Source organism: Peromyscus californicus, unplaced genomic scaffold, assembly GCF_007827085.1.
Source record: "Peromyscus californicus insignis strain IS unplaced genomic scaffold, ASM782708v3 Scaffold_8__1_contigs__length_139910024, whole genome shotgun sequence".
Classification (NCBI taxonomy): domain Eukaryota; kingdom Metazoa; phylum Chordata; class Mammalia; order Rodentia; family Cricetidae; genus Peromyscus; species Peromyscus californicus.
The window spans coordinates 123,642,815-123,661,551 of NW_026294606.1; the positions used below are offsets into that span (position 1 = coordinate 123,642,815).

General features: G+C 47.5%; 1 protein-coding gene across 1 annotated transcript; it reads left to right on the forward strand.

Moving 5' to 3' along the window:
- Nucleotides 1–4,211: 4,211 nt before the first annotated feature.
- LOC128104593 (uncharacterized) lies at nt 4,212–14,858 on the forward strand. The gene is made up of 2 exons (XM_052729520.1): nt 4,212–4,217; nt 14,232–14,858. The coding sequence occupies exons 1-2, from the start codon at nt 4,212–4,214 to the stop codon at nt 14,856–14,858; spliced, it is 633 nt and encodes a 210-aa protein (XP_052585480.1).
- The last annotated feature ends 3,879 nt before the right edge of the window (nt 14,859–18,737 follow it).

An 18,737-nucleotide genomic window follows, 5' to 3' on the forward strand; every position in this document is an offset into this window, starting at 1 on the left:
TTCTCCGATAGCATCTTACATAACCATGCTGTACTGGTCAAACCTAGTGCCTTAATGCAGTCAGTGTAACGTTAACTATATATTACGACTTCATTTGGGTTTCACTGATTTTCTCACTCATGTCATTTTTCTGTTCCAGGGTCCTAATCTGGTTAGTACAATACATCTACGTTCTTTTTCATTTTAATATGTTCCTTCCTTTATGGGAACCATTTTTATTATAAAGATATTTACATAAGAAGTCCTCTAGCTGGAGAGATGATGGCTCATTGCTTAAGAGCACCTGTTGCTCTTTCAGAGGACCTGGGTTTGGTTCCAAGCACTCACATGGTGGCTCCAGTTCCAGGAGAGCTGACATCCTCTTCTGATTTCTGTGGGCATCAGGAATGCACATGGTGCGTACATACACGTAATACACAAAATTAAATCTAAAAATTTTTTGAAAACAAAAAAGTATTGTAAACATTTCTATACCCTTTTGCTCTGCTATGAAGGTAAATTGTATAGTTCGTCACACCACCTGTAAATATCTTCATATGCATCTCCCAAGAATAGGAGTATTTTCCTACATAATTGTGATACCATCATTCTAGTTGAAAAATTAATAACTAAGCCTGGAATGTTGGGTGTTCCAGAGGCTAGGGCAAAAGGTTTTCAAGTTCAACACCCACCTGGGCTACATGGTAAGACCCATCTCAAAATCTCCCACACCATAAATAATAAAAATACTATTCCAGAATATTTACTTACCTAGTTTAAGTATTTGAATACTTAAGTATTCCACAATTGTCCCAGGGATGCTTTTAGAAATCAGTCTCACCGTTTTTGTTTTTGTTTTTTTTTTTTTTTTTTTTTGTGTGTGTGTGTGTGTGTGTGTGTGTGTGTGTGTGTGTGTGTGTGTGTGTCATACTGTTTTTGAATTCCAGTCAATGGTTTTGTAGGGTATGTTGACTGTGACTCTGTCTGCTTGCATGGGCATGGTACCGTTTACCTATCTGGGTGCTCTGTGGTTCCTGTGTCTATAGAGTTTGGTCTAGTAGTGTGATGGTTTTCATGCCACAAGTTTTTGACTACAATATTTTGAGGATAGTACATCATATCAAAAGGCCACTTAGCTGGAGTTCATCAATGTGTGGCCATGTGGGCTGAGTGGTGACTTCCTATTACAGAGATAAAATTCCCCTGGCATCATACAAAGAACCTGTTCCCCACTGACTTGTGTCTAATGATGGTTTCCATGAGGATAGTGCGTGAACTTTCCCTCCATTTTAAGTGGGTTGTTGTATCTTAGTGAGTTTGGTTGTTCATGTAACTCTATTCGAGATAAGCTGTTACTTGGAAATGCCCCTTGTGTCTGTTTTCATGCTTTACCTGAGTATCATCATGCTGGGTGTATGCGGTGGGGACTGACTGCTTTTGCTGACTGGATGTTTGTGAGGACCCGTGTTTTGTGCACCTGTGCTCGTGTGGATGGGTGTGGCACGTCTCTTCGCTCGTTTTCATCATCATGGAGTTGGGGTTGTCTTCATATATGTGTTTTTAATTGTGTGTGAATGTTTTGTCTCCATGTGTGTTTATACATGCCTGTTGCCCACAGAAGCCAGAAAAGGGCAGTGGACTGACTTCCTGAGACTACAGTTACAGGCAGTTAGGAGCCATGAGATGGGTGTTAGGAATCAAGACAGGTCCTCAGAAGAACAGCCGGTGCTCTTTAATCTGCTGAGCCACCTCTCTGGTCCCTGTCTCCATAATCTTGTTCATGACGGCATGAATGTATGTTTTCTCTTTTATTGCTTAAATACATAGGAATGGGATTACTGGATCACAAGGAGATCTACTAAAGTGGGTGGACCATTTTACATGGTCCCTATTAGTGCCTAAGCTCAGGTTGCTCCCTGCCTTGACCTGCTTGACATGTCCATGTTTGATTTTAGCCTTTTGAGTGGCTATGAATGTTGGTCATTGACTTGACTTTTTAAATTACCTTTATTATTATTATTATTATTATTATTATTATTATTATTATTATTATTATTGTTTTTTGAGACAGGGTTTCTCTGTGTAGCCCTGGCTGTCCTGGAACTCACTCTGTAGCCCAGGCTGGCCTTGAACTCAGAGATCCGCCTGCCTCTGCCTCCCGAGTGCTGGGACTAAAGGCGTGCGCCACCACCGCCCAGCTATTGTTATTATTACTTTTGGACAGTGCTGAAGATCAAAGCCACGGCCTTGGACATGCTAAGCATGTATTTTCCTTCTAAGCTATATCCCTGTCCCTCTTTGCAGGTCTCTAAGGAGGAATGGTGTTGAACACGCATTTCATTGGATATTAGGGAAAACAAACCAGGTTGGAGCACTCTGGCCTTCTGTCTTCCAGAACCCTCCCTAGAACAAAAACCCATACAACTGTCTGCGGACATTCAGAAGTACTGGCAAATACTATTATCTACAGGGAAAACATTACTTGTTTTCTAAATAATTAAATAGAATAAAATTCACATAGTAACTTGTTAAGATTTTTTAAAACATTTTGTATTTTTTTTTTTTTAAGAAAAGCATAAATTTTTCTGATGTTAAGATCATCCTCCTGCTCCCTTTTTTTTTTGTTTGTTTGGTTTTCTTTTTTTTTGAGACAGGGTTTCTCTGTGTAGCTTTGGAGCCTTTCCTGGAACTCACTCTGTAGCCCAGGCTGGTCTCAAACTCACAGAGATCCGCCTGCCTCTGCCTCCCGAGTGCTGGGACTAAAGGCGTGCGCCACCACCGCCCGGCATCATTTCCTCTTTTTAAAAATCTTACATTTAAAACCAAAAAACCCAACATTTTAGGGTCTGGAGAGCTGACTCAGGGTTGAGTGTGCACTGCTCTTGCAGAGGACCCAAGTCTGACGAAAGTTGGAGGCTCACAAACTCCAGCTGCAGGGGATCCAATGTCTCTGGCCGCCTGCACTCACCTGCACATATATGCACACACACCTATAATTAAAAACAAAACAAATCTTAAAAAGGTAAACGTTTCAGAAACAAAGCTGAATGTGTAGGTTAGTAGCAGAGCACTTGCCTCCTATGTGCGAGACTTTGGGTTCCATACCTAGCACTGAAAAAAGAGAAGTTGCTGATACACAAACAATAAAAACTCAAAGCGAACTTGGTGAACAGTGAGGAGCAGCTGGCCTACCTCAGGTTCCAGGTGCACAGCATCCTTGTTCTTTGCACTTACAATGTTGGCATCTGGACATACTGTAGACCTTTCTCTTCTCTGCTATGTCTTAGTAATGACTACCTGTGTGTATTGCTGCCTCTTGAATGTTTGCATACACTTTGGAACATAGATGCCTTCATTTACATTGGGCCTTTATAGCATACAGTTCAGATCATTTCTAAGCTGGAGCTGCCTAAGCAAAAGAGCGTTCCTATGCATGTAAGTTGGTTTTGCCACCTTAACCAGATATTCATGCTTACCTTTGGCCTGTAATTGCTAAGCGAGACTGCTTTTTGCATCCAAGGAAGGAAGCATTCTGGCATTGTATTAGAAAGTTTGGAAATAATGGTGGCTGGCAAGATGGTTCACTGGGTAAAGGTGCTTACCACCAAGCCGAATAACATGAGTTCAGTCCCCAGGACCAACATGATGGAAGAAAAACTGATTCCTGTAAATTGTCCTCTGACCTCCATGCCCATTTTATGTGTGAGCATACATATCAATAAATAAAATAAGTTGTTGTTGTTGTATTTTTTGGTTTTTTTTTTCAAGACAGGGTTTCTCTGTGTAGTCCTGGTAGTCCTGGAACTCACTCTGCAGACCAGGCTGGCCTTGAACTTAGAGATCCACCTGCCCTGCTTCCCAAGAGCTGAGATTAAAGGTGTGTTCCACCACCACCTGGGAATAAAATAATTTTTAAAAAGGTTTAGGAATGATAACAATCACTTTTTTGCACATGGATTTAAATTTTAAAAGGTTTACATAAATTTTTTCCCTCTAGTCCATAAGAAATGTCTTCAGTTGCCTTTAGGGAGTGGCACTATTAGGCCTTGTTGGAGTACATGTGGCTTTGTTAGGAGAAGTGTGTCATTGGGGGCAGGCTTTGAGGTCTCATATGCTCAAGCTACATCTTGTGGGATAGACAGTTCACTTCCTGTTGCCTGTGGCTTCAAATGTAGAACTTTCAGCTCCTTCCAAAACACCATGTCTGCCTGCATGCTGCCATGCTTCTCACCATGACGGTAATAGACCAAACCTCTGAGACTGTAAGCCAGCCCCAATTAAATGTTTTCCTTTATAAAAGTTGCTATGATCATGGTATCTCTTCACAGCAATAGAAACCCAAACTAAGACAGGGTTTTTTGGGTAAATATCTACAAGTGATTAGATAATAAACCTATTGTTGAGTTTTTGAGCAACTGTTATACTGATTTCTGTAGTGGCCAGACTAGTTTGCATTCTACCAGTGGTGTCCACTTCCTGGCCAGCATTTGTTGTTTATTTTCTTGGTTGATTCGTATCTTGTCTGTTGTGAGCAGCTCTGCAGTTAATAGAAGAATTGCAGGTATCTCCATGGCATGACACTCAATTCCTTTGAGTGATAGCCAGTAGCAGGATTGCTGGGTCATAAGTAAGTTCCTTATTAAAGTTTTAAAAAACCCAGTCTATATTTTTAAATGTAATTAATTAATTGAGCAGTATAGCCCTGGCTGGAACCGGCTATATAGACCAGGCTGGCCTCAGACTTGCCTGTCTCTGCCTCTTAAGTGCTGGGATTAAAGGTCTGTGCCACCATGCCCAGCTTTTACATTATTTCTTTTATGTGTGTGGATCTTTTGCTTCATGAATAACTATGTACCACCTCTGCCTGGTGCCTAAGGAAGTCAGAAAAGGGCATCAGATCCCCTGGAACTAGAGTTATAGACTGCTGTGGGCCTCCATATGGGTGGTGGTGTTATTCTTAGCCACTTTTGGAGTCACATGAATGCACATGCACTATCCGCAGTCAGGCAAAATGCTTAGTCACTCCAGGACTATGTGATCCATGGTCATCATGGTCACGTAATCTGTGTGCAGTGTGATCATGTAATTTGTGCATGTGTGGCGTAGCTACGTAAGTCCATATACACATGCACGAAGTGACCTACAAAAGCAGGCTCTACCCATTCCCTGCTGTCTCTCCCTCTCCCCAGAGGTAGCACGCATCTCTCTCTCACCGCCCCCCCCTCCCAGCACCTTCTTTTCGGTAGGCCTACCCACCTCCACTCTTTCTCTTCCCTAATGAAAACCCTTATAATGGGTTCTGTTGTACCTCGTGTTTTCTCACACCCAGTAAATAGCAAGTAGTGAAACTGAACCTAGGTCCTCTGTAAGAGCAGCTCTTGCTCTTAGCCAATGAGCCTTCTCTCCAGCCCCATCTAGAAACTGTGTTTCTCAATGACTGTTCTAATTTCTAGTCTCACCAGCACCTGTTACCTTTCGGCATTTTTTAGGGCGGGGTTGTTTGAGACAGTGGGGGTGGGGTTGAGACAGGGCTTCTCTGTGTAGCCCTGGCCGTCCTGGAACTCAGGCTGTAGACCAGGCTGGCCTCGAACTCATTGATTGACCTGCCTCTGCCTCCCAAGTGGTGTGCACCACCACTGCCCAGCTGCTTTTTTTTAAATAATGAAAAAAAAATATATTTCGAGTTAGCCTTCAGCTGGACTCAGGGTAGATGATTTCAGTTTTATTGGTTACATCCAAAGCATCACACCCAGGACCCTGGTGAACACATGTCTTCTCTCCATGAGGCCTGACGAGGGGGCTCACTGGCCATATTAGCACCATAGAGCTCCACAGCCTATGGTCTGGTGCCTGATGGCCTTGGCGTCTGCAGTAAGCACAGTGTGGCTTCATAACTGCCTCGGTAGCCAGGAGGCCTTATGGAAGGCATAGTGGCCAGGCAGGGTTCTCTCGGAGGCTCTCTTAGAGCATTTGGGCTCCCTCCAGAGCAGCCATGTCTCCGTCCTCCTGAAGGTGAGTGCTGTTTGGATCATCTTTAAAAACAAGTGTTTTCATTGTTTGGTTTTTAAACAGGGTTTCTCTACACAGCCCTGGCTGTCCTGGAACTCAATGATGTAAACCAGGCTATACTCAAACTCATAGAGATCTGCCTGCCTCTGCCTCCCAAAGGTGCCACCACACCTAGCCACAGTTGTATTTGTCTATTTGTGTATGGCAAGGGGTGGGCAGTGTGGGTGCACCTGTGGAGTCGGAGGATGACTTAAAGAAGTCATTCTTCTTTCCTGCCGCCGTGTGGGTTCCAAGTATCAATCTGAGTCCTTAGGCTTTGGTGGCAAGTGCTTTTTCCTGCTGAGTCATACCTCCCCTTTATTATTTTTATTTTCTTTTTTAGATAGGGTTTCGTGTAGCCCGGGGTGGCCAAGGATAGCTTTGAACTTACACCCTTCTGCCACCACCTCTGGAATGCTGGGATTACAGTTCCAGCACCACACCCAGTGTCTTCCAAGTTGGGGGTAGAAATCAGGGTGGGGTGTGTGCCCAGCTCAAACTCAGAGATGCACCTGCCTCTGCCTCCCAAGTGCGGGGATCCAAGGCGTGCACCACCACTGCCGGGCCTTGATTGCTTTTCTTATTGCTGAGACCAGAAATAAGGTGATAGAATCAAATTAAGGTTGTGGACTTGGGCACAGGGAGGGTTCAGAGGGCTCAGTCCCATGGTCACTTGGCTTTGTCTCTGGGCCTCTTGTAAGGTAGAGCATCACCACTGGGGTGTGTAGCAGAGGCAGCAGGAAAGGCTAAACTGTCTTTGTTTTTTGTTTTTTGAGACAGAATTTCTTGGTGTTGCCCTGGCTGTCCTGAAATTCTCACTGTACACCAGGCTGGCCTCGAACTGAGAGATCCACCTCCTCTGCCTCGAGTGCTGGGATTTAAGGTGTATTCCACCACGCCCAGCTTTGGCTAAACTGTCTTTAACAACCTGTACCATCTTTCTGGTAACTGACCTGTTGTAACTACAGTGCCCCCTTTGCTTTGCCTGGATACCCAGAACATAGTAAACTGGTAGGATTTCTTTGTCTTTTTGTTCTCTCTCTCTCTCTCTTTAATTTCATGTGCATTGGTGTTTTGCCTGCATGTATGTCTGTGTGAGGGTGTCATATCCCCTGGAACCGACACTGGAGTTACAGACAGTTGTGAGCTGCCACGTGGGTGCTGGGAATTGGACCCCGGTCCTCTAGAAGAGCAGTCAGTGCTCCTAACCACTGAGCCACCTCTCCAGCCCCTTTGTTCTTCTTTCAAGCAGTTTTTATTTCAAGGACGGCTTTCGGGCATCAGTCTTCTCCTCCCACCCTGTGAGTTCCGGTATTGAGTTCAGGTTGTCGGCCTGGGCGGTGGTTCTTCTGCCTGCCGAGCCATCTCACTGGCTCTTTGTTGTCTAATTTTAAAGACAGGGTCTTTCTGTATAGTGGTAGTTGATTTTCATTGTCAACTTGATTGGATTTAGAATCACCATGGAAACACACCTCTGGGTGTGCTATTCAGGGTGCTTCCAGGAAGGTTTAACTAAGAAGAGAAAACCCAACATGAACGTGGACTGCACCATCCCCTGGGCTGGGATCCTGGTCTGAATTAGAAAAGGCCAGCTGCGTGCCAGCATGCTGCTCTGCTGTCTGCCGATGTGGCCTTGCCTTCCCCGAGGTGATGGACACACAGTCGCACACGGCCGCGAGGGAAGCTGATTACCGCTCTTAACTGCCTCTACCCCCGAGTGCTGCGGTGCAGGCCTGTGGCACCACACCCAGTGGAACTGTTAGTTTTAGCTGTTGACCTGGTATTTTCCCTTATTTGCTCTGTGCACGTGTGCACGTGTCTGGGCACAGCTTTGAGAAGGAGTGGTGTGGGGGCATCTCTGAGCAGGTCCTCCCGAGCCCCTGCTAGGATTGTGTTGACCTCTCTAGCCTCAGATCCCTCTTGTCCATGTGACTCCCAGACGGTGGCCCTCCCGCCTCCTGTCCCTCTGGTGTATTCGTTTTCAGCCTCATACTCCAAGCTCTGAGAGCTTCTGAAACTGGCTCCCGAGTTCCTGCGTTTGTTCCAGTGCCATCAAGACTGTCTGTCTGTCCTCTCAGCAGATCATGGGCCCAAGTGGCAGGACTGCGCTTCGTCCCTTTGTGTGTCCAGCACCTGACACAGGGCCCAGACCCAGCAGGTTCCTGGTGCACACTTGTCACGGTTTGTCTAGGGCCAGGGCGTGTGGATGGGGCCCTGGTCCTGCATCCTAGGGCAGGGAGATCTCGGAGGGGTGACTGTCCAGCCCAGTTGCCTTTGCCTGACTTTCTCTGCCAAAGACTGTCAGGTGTAAGACTGATTTCTTCCTCTGTGGGCAACTACTTAAAAACTGAACACCAGGAATGGTGGCACACACCTTTAATCTCAGCACTCGGGAAGCAGAGGCAGGCAGATCTCTGAATTCAAGGACAGCCGGGGCTACACAGAGAAACCCTGTCTCAAAAACAAAAAACAAACAAAAGAAAACAGAAACTGAAATCCAGACTGTCTTTCCAATCTCAAGAAGCTTACTGATGGCAAACTCTTGCACTTTTCCTGAACTGCTGTGTTAGGTCAGGATGTGCCAGGAGCCGCCCATGGACGCTGTATACCTGTGGTTCTCATCCTGTGGGTTGTGGCCATTGGGTAATACATATCTCTGATGATCTTAAGAACTGAGTAGCAAAATTACAGTTATGAAGTACCAGCAAAATAATGTTATGGTTGGGGGTCGGCACAACATGAGGAGCTGTATTAAAGGGTCGCGGCACTAGGGAGGTTGAGAACCACTGATGTACATGCTGAGCTTCCCTGGTTTCACTAACCCGTGCATGCTGTTCTCAGGCCCACTTGGGATCCTGACCTTTGGATGACTGGTTACACTTACCCACAGTGTTTTTCACAACCAGTCCACTCTACAGCCACCAAACACTCTCCTCCACTGCCAAAGGGAGCCGCCCCGCTCCCACCCCAGGCCTCTGTGGGCAGCTTAGTGTGATGCTCCTGTTCTCTGGGGCTGCTGGGCAAACGAATTGGCTTGAACTTCAACCCTTCTTGGCTCTCCTGTGCTTGTTTGTGTATGATAAACTTTCTGAAGGCGTCTGGAAAGTAAATGTTTGAATTGTGCATCGTTATTTGATCAACCTTTAGTGCTTGTCTGCACCGATGGGCTGGAGGGGCTGTCTTTCTGACTGGGCTGGAAAGACAGAAGCTGTGCTCTTGGACAGCGCAGGGCGGCCCTGCCTTCTCACGGTTTCCTTGGACTCCTGGAAGATGGGCTTTGAGGGAAGAAATCAATGTAGTGAGGGCTTGGTTCTTGTTTTCCTGCTGGTGGAGTCCTGTGTGCTAGTGGTCTCCTGAGAATCCTAGTGAGTGGCAAAGACCCCTTGGGGACTCTGCTGTCTGCCGTCTTATAGCTGAGGACTGGGGTGACAGCCGCTTAGAGAAGGAACAGCTTCTACCGTTCCGGGAGTAATAGACAGGCAGAAAACCTGGCCTTGCAGAAATAGCACAGTGGCAGAGGCGTGCCTGGAGAGGGCGCTCGAGCCTCTCCTGTCTCCTTGCTGGGTCCCACGTGGCTTTGTTTCTCAAATGCAGCTTGCCACCTCTTTCACGCATTGAAAGAGTGTGGACATCAGTGTCTCACTGTCGGTCACTTTTCCTGTGCAAACACCACTATATAACCAGTCTTGGGGTGAACGTTCAGTATGACTCCAAAGCCTTATTGTAATCACCCTGTGTTTACATCCTTATCATGTATTTTTGTTTGCCTCTCTTATAATTTCCTAAGGATGGATTCAGAGAAATAGAACTCTCTTTTCTTTTTAAAGTTTTTTGGTGTTTTGCCTGTATGTATGTGTGTGTGAGGGTGTTGGATCCTGGAGTTACAGACAGTTATGAGCTGTCATGTGAGTGTCGGGAATTGAACCCTGGTCCTCTGGAAGAGCAGCCAGTGCTCTCAACCGCTGAGCCATCTCTCTAGCCCTGAAATAGAACTCTTGAGTCAAAAGTCTAGAAAAAGATTAATTAGTGCTGTAGATACAGACATAAAACTCAATCTACAGCTCCCTGCGGGACACAGTGTTAATAGCTGGGTGGAGCAATGGATGAGGTCCCATGTGCATGCCGGGACCAGCATTCTGAGCCATCTTGCCTATTCCACCACTTGCTAGTTATATGACCTTGACAGGGTACTTTACTATTTGCCTCAGTGTCCTCATCTATAAAATGGGATGAGAAAAGTACTCATCTCATAAATTTACAATAAAAAGTAAAAGGAATTTCTATATGTGAAGCGCTTAGAGTAGCCCAAGGCCTATAACAAGTGCCATACAAGTATTTACTTAACAGTAAATACTTCTCCACCTAACTGCCTCTGCTTATCCATGAATAAGGGCCCAATTATTTTTAATGGGTGTGTTGTATTCTATTGTAAGAATGTCTCCCTGAGGGTCTGTAGACACTTAATGGTTGCAGTATGGCCGGCCACTGATTAGTTTTTCATGCTCCTCTAAGCAACCCCAATCAAAGTCATTGGGTCACATACACACACACACAAAAGACATGAAGAGTTCAGGAAAAGTCGGGGAAGGGTGGAGATGGGAGAGACGGGCTAGATGAGAGGGGAGCGGATCAGTGGGAGGGAGAGGGGGTAGCCCGTGAATATGATCAAAATACATGTATGGAAATGTCACAATGAAACCCATCATTATGCATAGTTAATATGTGCTAGTAAAAGCACTTTTAATTTCAAGATGAGCCTTGGAGACAGGCGATGGTGGCACACGCCTTTAATCTCAGCACTCAGGAGGCAGAGGCAGGTGGATCTCTGAGTTCGAGACCAGCCTGGTCTGCAGAGCGAGTTCCAGGACAGCCAGGGATACACAGAGAAGCCTTGTCTTGAAAAACCAAAAAACAGAAAAAGGGGGGAAGATGAGCGTTGGGCTGAGGATGTGCCTGAGCGGTGGTGGAATAGGTGTAGCATGTCCAGGGTCCTGGGTCCAATCCCTAGCACCCCCACCCCTGTAAAAAGAGGGGGGCTTGATCTACCCAAACCCCCACTGGTCATTAAACCTAGAACCTCCAGGCAAGGTTTCTCCCACTCAGCTGCTTCCCTGAACTTTGGATTTATTTTTTTGTTTTTTATTTGTTTGTTTGTTTGGTTGGTTGGTTTTTGGTTTTTCAAGACAGGGGGGTTTCTTTGTGTAGCCCTGGCTCTCCTAGACTCCCTCTGTGGACCAGACTGACCTCAAACTTACAGAGATTTGACTGCCTCTGCCTCCTGAGTGCTGGGATTGAAGATGTGTATCATCACCACCAGGTTTGTTGGTTTGTTCCATTTAAGAAAACACTTCATTTCTATTTTACGTGTGTGGATGTTTTGCCTGTATTTGTCTGTGCACCACATCAGTACAATGCCTGCAGAGGCCAGAAGAAGGCATCAGGTCCCCTGGAACTGGAGTTACAGATGGTTGTGAGCTGCCATGTGGGTGCTGGGATTTGAACCAGGGTCCTCTGAGAGAACAGCCAGTGCTCTTAACCACTTAGCCATCTCTCCTGCCCATTGTTCTGTTTTGAAATCAGACTTCTGCCTCTTGCTAGTCATCTTCTGTGATAAGTTCCCAGAGCTGGACTTAGTGAGTTCTCTTTCTCTCTTCTTCCCTTCCTCCCTTCCTTCCTTCCTTCCTTCCCTCCCTCCCTTTCTTCTTCTTCTCCTCCTCCTCCTCCCCCCCTCCCCTCCCTCTCATCTCTCTCTCTCCCTCTCTCTCTCTCTCTCTCTCTCTCTCTCTCTCTCTCTCTCTCTCTCTCTCCCCCTCCCTCCCTTCTTCCCCCTCCCCAATCTCGTCCATGAGTCTTCCTAAGTTGCAGGGTCTGGTCTTGTACTTACTCATTCTCCAGGGTTTCTGGGATCAGAGGTCTGGACCACTGTGCCTGCTTACTGGTCCGCTTTGAGCAGTCGTTAAAGTACATGTCCTGACTCCAGAAACCAGGGATTCTGGGCTTATTTGAAGGTTTCTGGGAACCTCGGCCAGGGTCCCTCGTCTCTGCAGAACCCGGGCTCCTCTCTGGAGATGAGAAGACAGCATAAGATGTTGAAGGAAGCCAGAGAAAGTAAGGGGAAGAGGCTGGCTAGTTCGTGTCACCTCTGGTGGAAGTGTCCCATTCCATCACCAAGAGGGGGCCTGTGCTGGCCCTGGTACAGATAGGCCTCCGCACAAGACTGGTGTGATGTCATGTTGAAGACAAGCACTATGGGGTACTTATGAGCATGTTTTATTGAATCCTCATGACTACTCTCTGGAGTTGACTCATGGGATAATCTCAGAGAAGGAGGTCCCTTGAACATGGTCACTCAAATTACAGAGAACTCTGCCTTGTTTGGTCTATATAGCAGCAAACCTCACTTTTTGGCCTTCATACAGTTAGCAGGGTACTCCGGCCCAAAGTATGGGTTGCTTTGCTATCAGGAAGCCATTCTGTGTGGCCTGGGCAGGTCCTGCTTTGTCTCCCAAACAGTGAGGAAGGATATGGGACATCTCCAGACCCAGGGCATGCTAGAGTCCTGTGATATACCCCGTGTGGTGGCCATGCCTTTAATCTTAGAAGCAGGTGGATCTCTGTGAGTTTAAAGCTAGTCTGTTTCACATAGCAAGTTATAGGCCTGCCAGGGCTGCTTAGTGAGACCCAGTCTCCCCCAACTCTTCTCCCTGGAAAAAAAAAGGCAATGATGTCGGGAGACCATGTCACCTTCTAAAACTTTGACCAAAGAGTCTAATAAAGAGACTAATTATAAAAGTATGTTTTGGGGGGTTGGGTGAGTACTGGATATTGAACCTAGGACCCTCAGTGTGCTAGGCAAGCACTCTAACACTGAGCTATATCCCCAGCCCTAATTATAAAGACATGAGAGTCCAGAAAGGAGGTGGAACCCTTAGAGATTAAGATCAGCACAAAGTTGTCCTTGTCACTAGACCTGGAGGAGAAAGGGAGGGGACGGACCATAGTTCAGCAAGTGCTGGCGGTAGGAGGTGGGGCTGTGAGAATTGTACCTGTCCCTCCCATTGAGTCCCGTACTCCTGTGTGCCAGTGAGGCGGGCCTGCTCCTGGGCACAGGACATACAGCCCAAGGATTTTGTGAGCTGTGGCCTGTCCTAAGGGGGGGACCATAACACAATTTGACTTATGCCTGCTGAAGGGCATCTGGCCATGAGGGCTTGGGCGATTGTCTGCTTTCTTCTTGCTGTATGCCACCCAGACACTCTCGGCTTCCCTCCAGATCTAGGGAGCTCAGGGGCCAGGAAGAGAAGCTCAGCTTCTCAGAAGGTTCACATTGAACTCGGCCTGGTGCCTCGTGCCGATAGTGCAGCTGAGGCAAGAAATTTGTAAGTTTGAGGGCAGCCTGAGTAACTTAGAGAGACCCTGTCTTAGAAAATCCCGAAAGATGTCAGAGTGAAGTTCAGTGGTAGAACATCTGTCCGGTGTTGCACACTTGGCCTAGAAGAGAGGTGCTGGTTCCGATTGGGCCCCAAGGTCACTCTTCACCCAACCACAGAGGGACAGAGTAAGCTAACTGGTCAGGCTACAGTCTTATGTCCTGTTCGGGGACTGGGGAATGATGGTCCTTCCCATATACCCCAAACTAAAGCAGGAGTGTTTGCGCCTGTAGGTTACTCTAGCAGGGGTGTTCCTGCTCCGAGAAAGGTTTAGACGGACAAGATGCTGGAGCACAGAGCTCCTCGCTGTGCCGTAGGAAAACGTGAAACAGCAAACGACAGCTTCGAATTGTGGCTTACTCCTAATGTGGAATATTAGGCAGTATTAAAACATACATTAGGAGCTGGAGAGATGGCTCAGCCATTAAAGGCTAGGCTCACAACCAAAAAATATAAAACATGCATTAGAATTAAGTTTATGGAGAAAATGTAATGATAGGATTTATGCTAGACTATGTTGAAAATAGGTTACAAATACATAAGCTATATGATTTCAGCCATGTGAAGTATATTTATGCTTCAAAAAATGCTGAAAGTATTCCAAAATGTTCATTCTAATTATGGCAATATGGGTAAATTTCTTCTGTAATTGTTTTCTTTTACATTTTAAAGTACTCTAATTATATATGTACCTAAGAAACAAGCATTAGTTTTACAAATCTGAGCTGTAAAGTGACTTCCACTTCTACAGTATGTGGCTTTTCTATGTAGTAGCCAGTGAGGAGGAGGGGCGGCCGAGAGGAGGGCAGCCGAGAGGAGGGGGGCGGAGAGGAGGGCAGCGGAGAGGAGGGGGGCCGAGAGGAGGGCGGCCGAGAGGAGGGGGGCGGAGAGGAGAGGGGCAGAGAGAAGGGGGGCGGAGAGGAGGGCGGCCGAGAGGAGGGCGGCAGAGAGGAGGGCGGCGGAGAGGAGGGCGGCGGAGAGGAGGGGGCCAGAGAGGAGGGCGGCGGAGAGGAGGGGGGCGGAGAGGAGGGCGGCCGAGAGGAGGGGGGCGGAGAGGAGGGCGGCCGAGAGGAGGGCGGCCGAGAGGAGGGGGGCGGAGAGGAGAGGGGCAGAGAGAAGGGGGGCGGAGAGGAGGGCGGCGGAGAGGAGGGCGGCGGAGAGGAGCGGGGAGCCAAGAGGAGGGTGGTGGAGAGGAGGGCGGCGGAGAGGAGGGCGGCGGCGAGGAGCAGGGAGCCAAGAGGAGGGTGGTGGAGGGAGGGCGGCGGAGAGGAGGGTGGTGGAGAGGAGGGCGGCGGAGAGGAGGGCGGCCGAGAGGAGGGCGGCGGCGAGGAGGGCGGCAGAGAGGAGGGGGGCCGAGAGGAGGGGGGCGGCGAGGAGGGCGGCAGAGAGGAGGGGGGCTGAGAGGAGCGGGGCCAAGTGCGCAGTTTTAAGCCTTGAAGGAAGCTGCCAGCAGGTCTTGGCCCCACTAGGAGCAGATGGTGGGAGGTGCGGTTGTGGTGGGTAGATTTGTAGTGCCATTGATGAACCAAGGCTCAATCAGAGGACTTTGTTCGTTCAGTCAGTCCAGAGGACCGTGTTCATTCATTCAGTCAGTCCAGAAGACCTTCATTCAGTCAGTCCAGAGGACCTTGTTCATTCATTCAGTCCAGAGGACCTTGTTCATTCATTCATTCATTCAGTCCAGAGGACCTTGTTCATTCATTCATTCAGTCCAGAGGACCTTGTTCATTCATTCATTCAGTCCAGAGGACCTTGTTCATTCAGTCATTCAGTCTAGAGGACCTTGTTCATTCATTCAGTCAGTCAGTCCAGAGGACCTTGTTCATTCAGTCAGTCAGTCCAGAGGACCTTGTTCATTCATTCAGTCCAGAAGACCTTCATTCTACAGCTCTTCCCCAGTGTGTCTTATGACAGAAGAACCGAGACAAGCCTGTGCTTCCCAGAAGCCCACATCTTCCATGTACCCTAGGCCTGGCTTGTGAGCAGCCTTAGGCAAAGGAGCCTTTGAAAGGTAGCTTGGACACCAGGTGGACAAGCAGCCGATGGTGGAGGAACAGGGTTTGCCCTGTGTGAGAAGAGACAGAGAGAGTGCTAAACATGGTCCTACCGCCTCTCAGGCTGACTGGTTCTGAGTGGAAATGAGTGTTTGGTGAACGTCTAGATAGTGTGTTGGGGATGTGGGGCCCCCAAGGAAAGAGCTAAGAAGTAGCTCCAGGAGTTAGGACAGATGGAGAACAAAGAGGCTGGCAGATGGGAGGGAGGTTGTCCTTGATCTGGGCATGGAAGCTGTAGTCAGGATGGGCACACAGATCACAGGAGGAGGTCAGGAAACAAAGGTATTACTCATGGCAGCCGGATCTGCCATGCCATAGGGTTGGTCAGCATACAGGTTTCTTTTCTTTTTTAATTATTTTTATTTTATATGCCTTGGTGTTTTGCCTTCATGTATGTGTGAGGGTGTCCGATCCTCTGGAATTGGACTCACAGACAGTTGTGAGCAGCCATGTGAGTGCTGGGAATCGAACCCCCGGTCCTCTGGAAGAGCAGTCAGTGCTCTTAACCCCTGAGCCATCTCTCCAGCCCCCAGGTTTCATTTTCTTTTCTTTCTTTTTTTTTTTTCTTTTTTTTTTTTTCTGGAGCTAAGGACCGAACCCAGGGCCTTGCACTTGCTAGGCAAGCGCTCTACCACTGAGCTAAATCCCCAACCCAGGTTTCATTTTCTAATGGAGAGTCAAGACTGTCTTCTCTCTCTCTCTCTCTCTCTCTCTCTCTCTCTCTCTCTCTCTCTCTCTCTCTCTCTCTCTCTCTCATTTTTGTTTGTTTGTTTTTTGTTTTTGTTTTGTTTGTTTTTTGAGACAGGATTTCACTGTGCACTATTCCTGGCTGTCCTGGAACTTGCCTTGTAGACCAGGTTGGACTCAAAACTCATTGAGATCCGCCTGCCTCTGCCTCCCAAGTGCTGGGATTAAAGGCATGTGCCACCACCGCCCGGCTTTCCCCTCTCTTTTTTGAGACAGAGTCTTGTAGCCCAGGGTGGCCTAGAACTCACTATAAAGCTGAAACTTGGGATCTCTTGCCTCCACCCCCTAAGTGCTGGAATTATAGACATGCACCACCACACCTGGTTCATCAGTGCTAGGGATCAAACCTAGGGTCTCCTGCCTACCAGACAAGAACTCTACCAACAGCTGACTCCCCAAACTCCACGTGTCCTCTTCTAATATGACCTCCCTGCAGGGCATTCAGGTCTCGGAGACTACTGGGGTCCAGCCCCTAATAGTCTCTTTTCTAGGGTCTGGGGAAGAATCTGTCAACCAGCTGAGAATCTATTCTTTTTTTTTTTTAATTTTTTTAAATTTTTTCTGGAGCTGAGGACCAAACCCAGGGCCTTGCACTTGCTAGGCAAGTGCTCTTCCACTGAGCTAAATCCCCAACCCCTGAGAATCTATTCTTAAGGTTGGCAAATCCATCTACGCACGCAGGCAAAGCTCTTTGGTCCATTCGCTTTAATCCAATATCTGTCTCTCGCTTTACAGTTATATACCCAAATAATCACAATCCTTCCCTCCACCCAGGTCACCCAGCCTGAATTTCCTCAGGCAGTGATTGTCCGCTTTCAGGGTCAAATGGAGGGGTGATAAGAATCATAAACAGGGGCAATAATTGTTATTACCATTTGCAACCCAAAGAGGAAGTGACTAATGAATTAAGGCTAAATTTGGGTAATATCTAAAAAGAGTTATCTTATGTGCACAACTATAATCTTAAACGTGATTGGTAGAAAATGTTAAAAATCTATAAGTTGCTAGGTCAATGGGAGAAAATAAAACTGCCTTCTTTTTTCCTGTGGCTCCTATCAGTCCATGCTATCTGCCGTTTTTTTCTGGGGGGGGGGGGGGGGAGAGGTGTACTCAGTCTCTAGTGTACAGCTAAATGCCTCTGGTGATAGTTAAAGAGAGATCTGGAACTAGAGGTAAGATCTGGGAAAGGAGGAAGTTAAGCTTAATTGGCACATCCGCCAGGCCTTCTCAAACAGGTAGCCTGGATGCTTAAGTCTGTTCTTAGAGAGTACAGAGGTATCTCTGATAAGGTACTTTCCTCCAACTGGGAATGGACCTGGCCGGATGCTGCCAATGATGATAATTACAGGGAGGCTTGAACTGGGGTTCTGGCTGAGCATAGCTGTCAGCGCACAGGTTATCTAAATATTCCTAGAAGTGGTTAGGTAAGGAGTTAGCAGTCTATAAAGTTAGTAAGGCTGTAAGAAAGGAGGGTCTGAGCTAAATTGTGTAAAGCTATTACTTAACGTCCAACTGACCTAGGTGGTGTCTTCTTGTGAAATTTACCTTAAATAAGGAGACTTTCATGTGGACTGTTATTACTGCTAGTCCTTGAAAGTGGCCAAGGGAGAATCTGATTCCAGAGAAAGCCTTTCCTGAGGCATTTCTCCAAATACCTGGAATGTGTATGTCCAGAGAGTGATCAGTCCACACTGTTAGCCCTTCTTAGGGAAAAGTCAATTGGGAAAACTATGAAGGCACACATGATTTTCATAACAGAAGACAGCTGACATATAACAAGCCAAGTAACACCAAAAGCTCCTTGGAATTTGGCTTCCTCTGGAGGAAATCCTTGATCCCTCCAGGTAGTAGTAACTTTGCCATAACCAGCTGAGTTCTTATGATATATTCCTGTGGCCCGCAGCATTCAGGGATAGAGCATAGGCTTGTACTGGCTTCCCTCCCCTAGCTTGCTCTCTGGGGATCCCCATCCTGAGAACCCAGGCACTGTGCTTCAGGGAAGCCAGGCTACATGGGGATGCTGTGTGGGCTGACAGTCCCTGCTGAGGTCCTGGCAGCTGTGGCATCGCACATCTGTAAGAGGAACCTTTGAGATGACTCCACCTCCAGGAGCCATCAGACTGCAGCTTGGTATGAGACCCTGAGGGAGAACTACTAAGCTGAGCTCCATCAAGCTGCAGACTGAGACAGATGACAAATCACATTGTTGTCTTAAACCTTTGAGTTTGGGGTGAGTGGTTACCCCGCCGTGTGTGAGCAGATCCATCAGTGCGTCTACTTTTAGACAGACTATCCTACACCAGACCAAGCAGGAAGTATGCGGCGGCAAGCTCTCAGACATGCACCCCTCCTCGTGTGGACCCATGTGACACATTGCTGCCACCCAGTCTGTAGTTTACATTAGGGCTTATGTGGTGGTGTGTTTGGACAAACCCACTGTCATGGTGTCGTACAGAAGGGTTGCACTGCTCCCAGAACC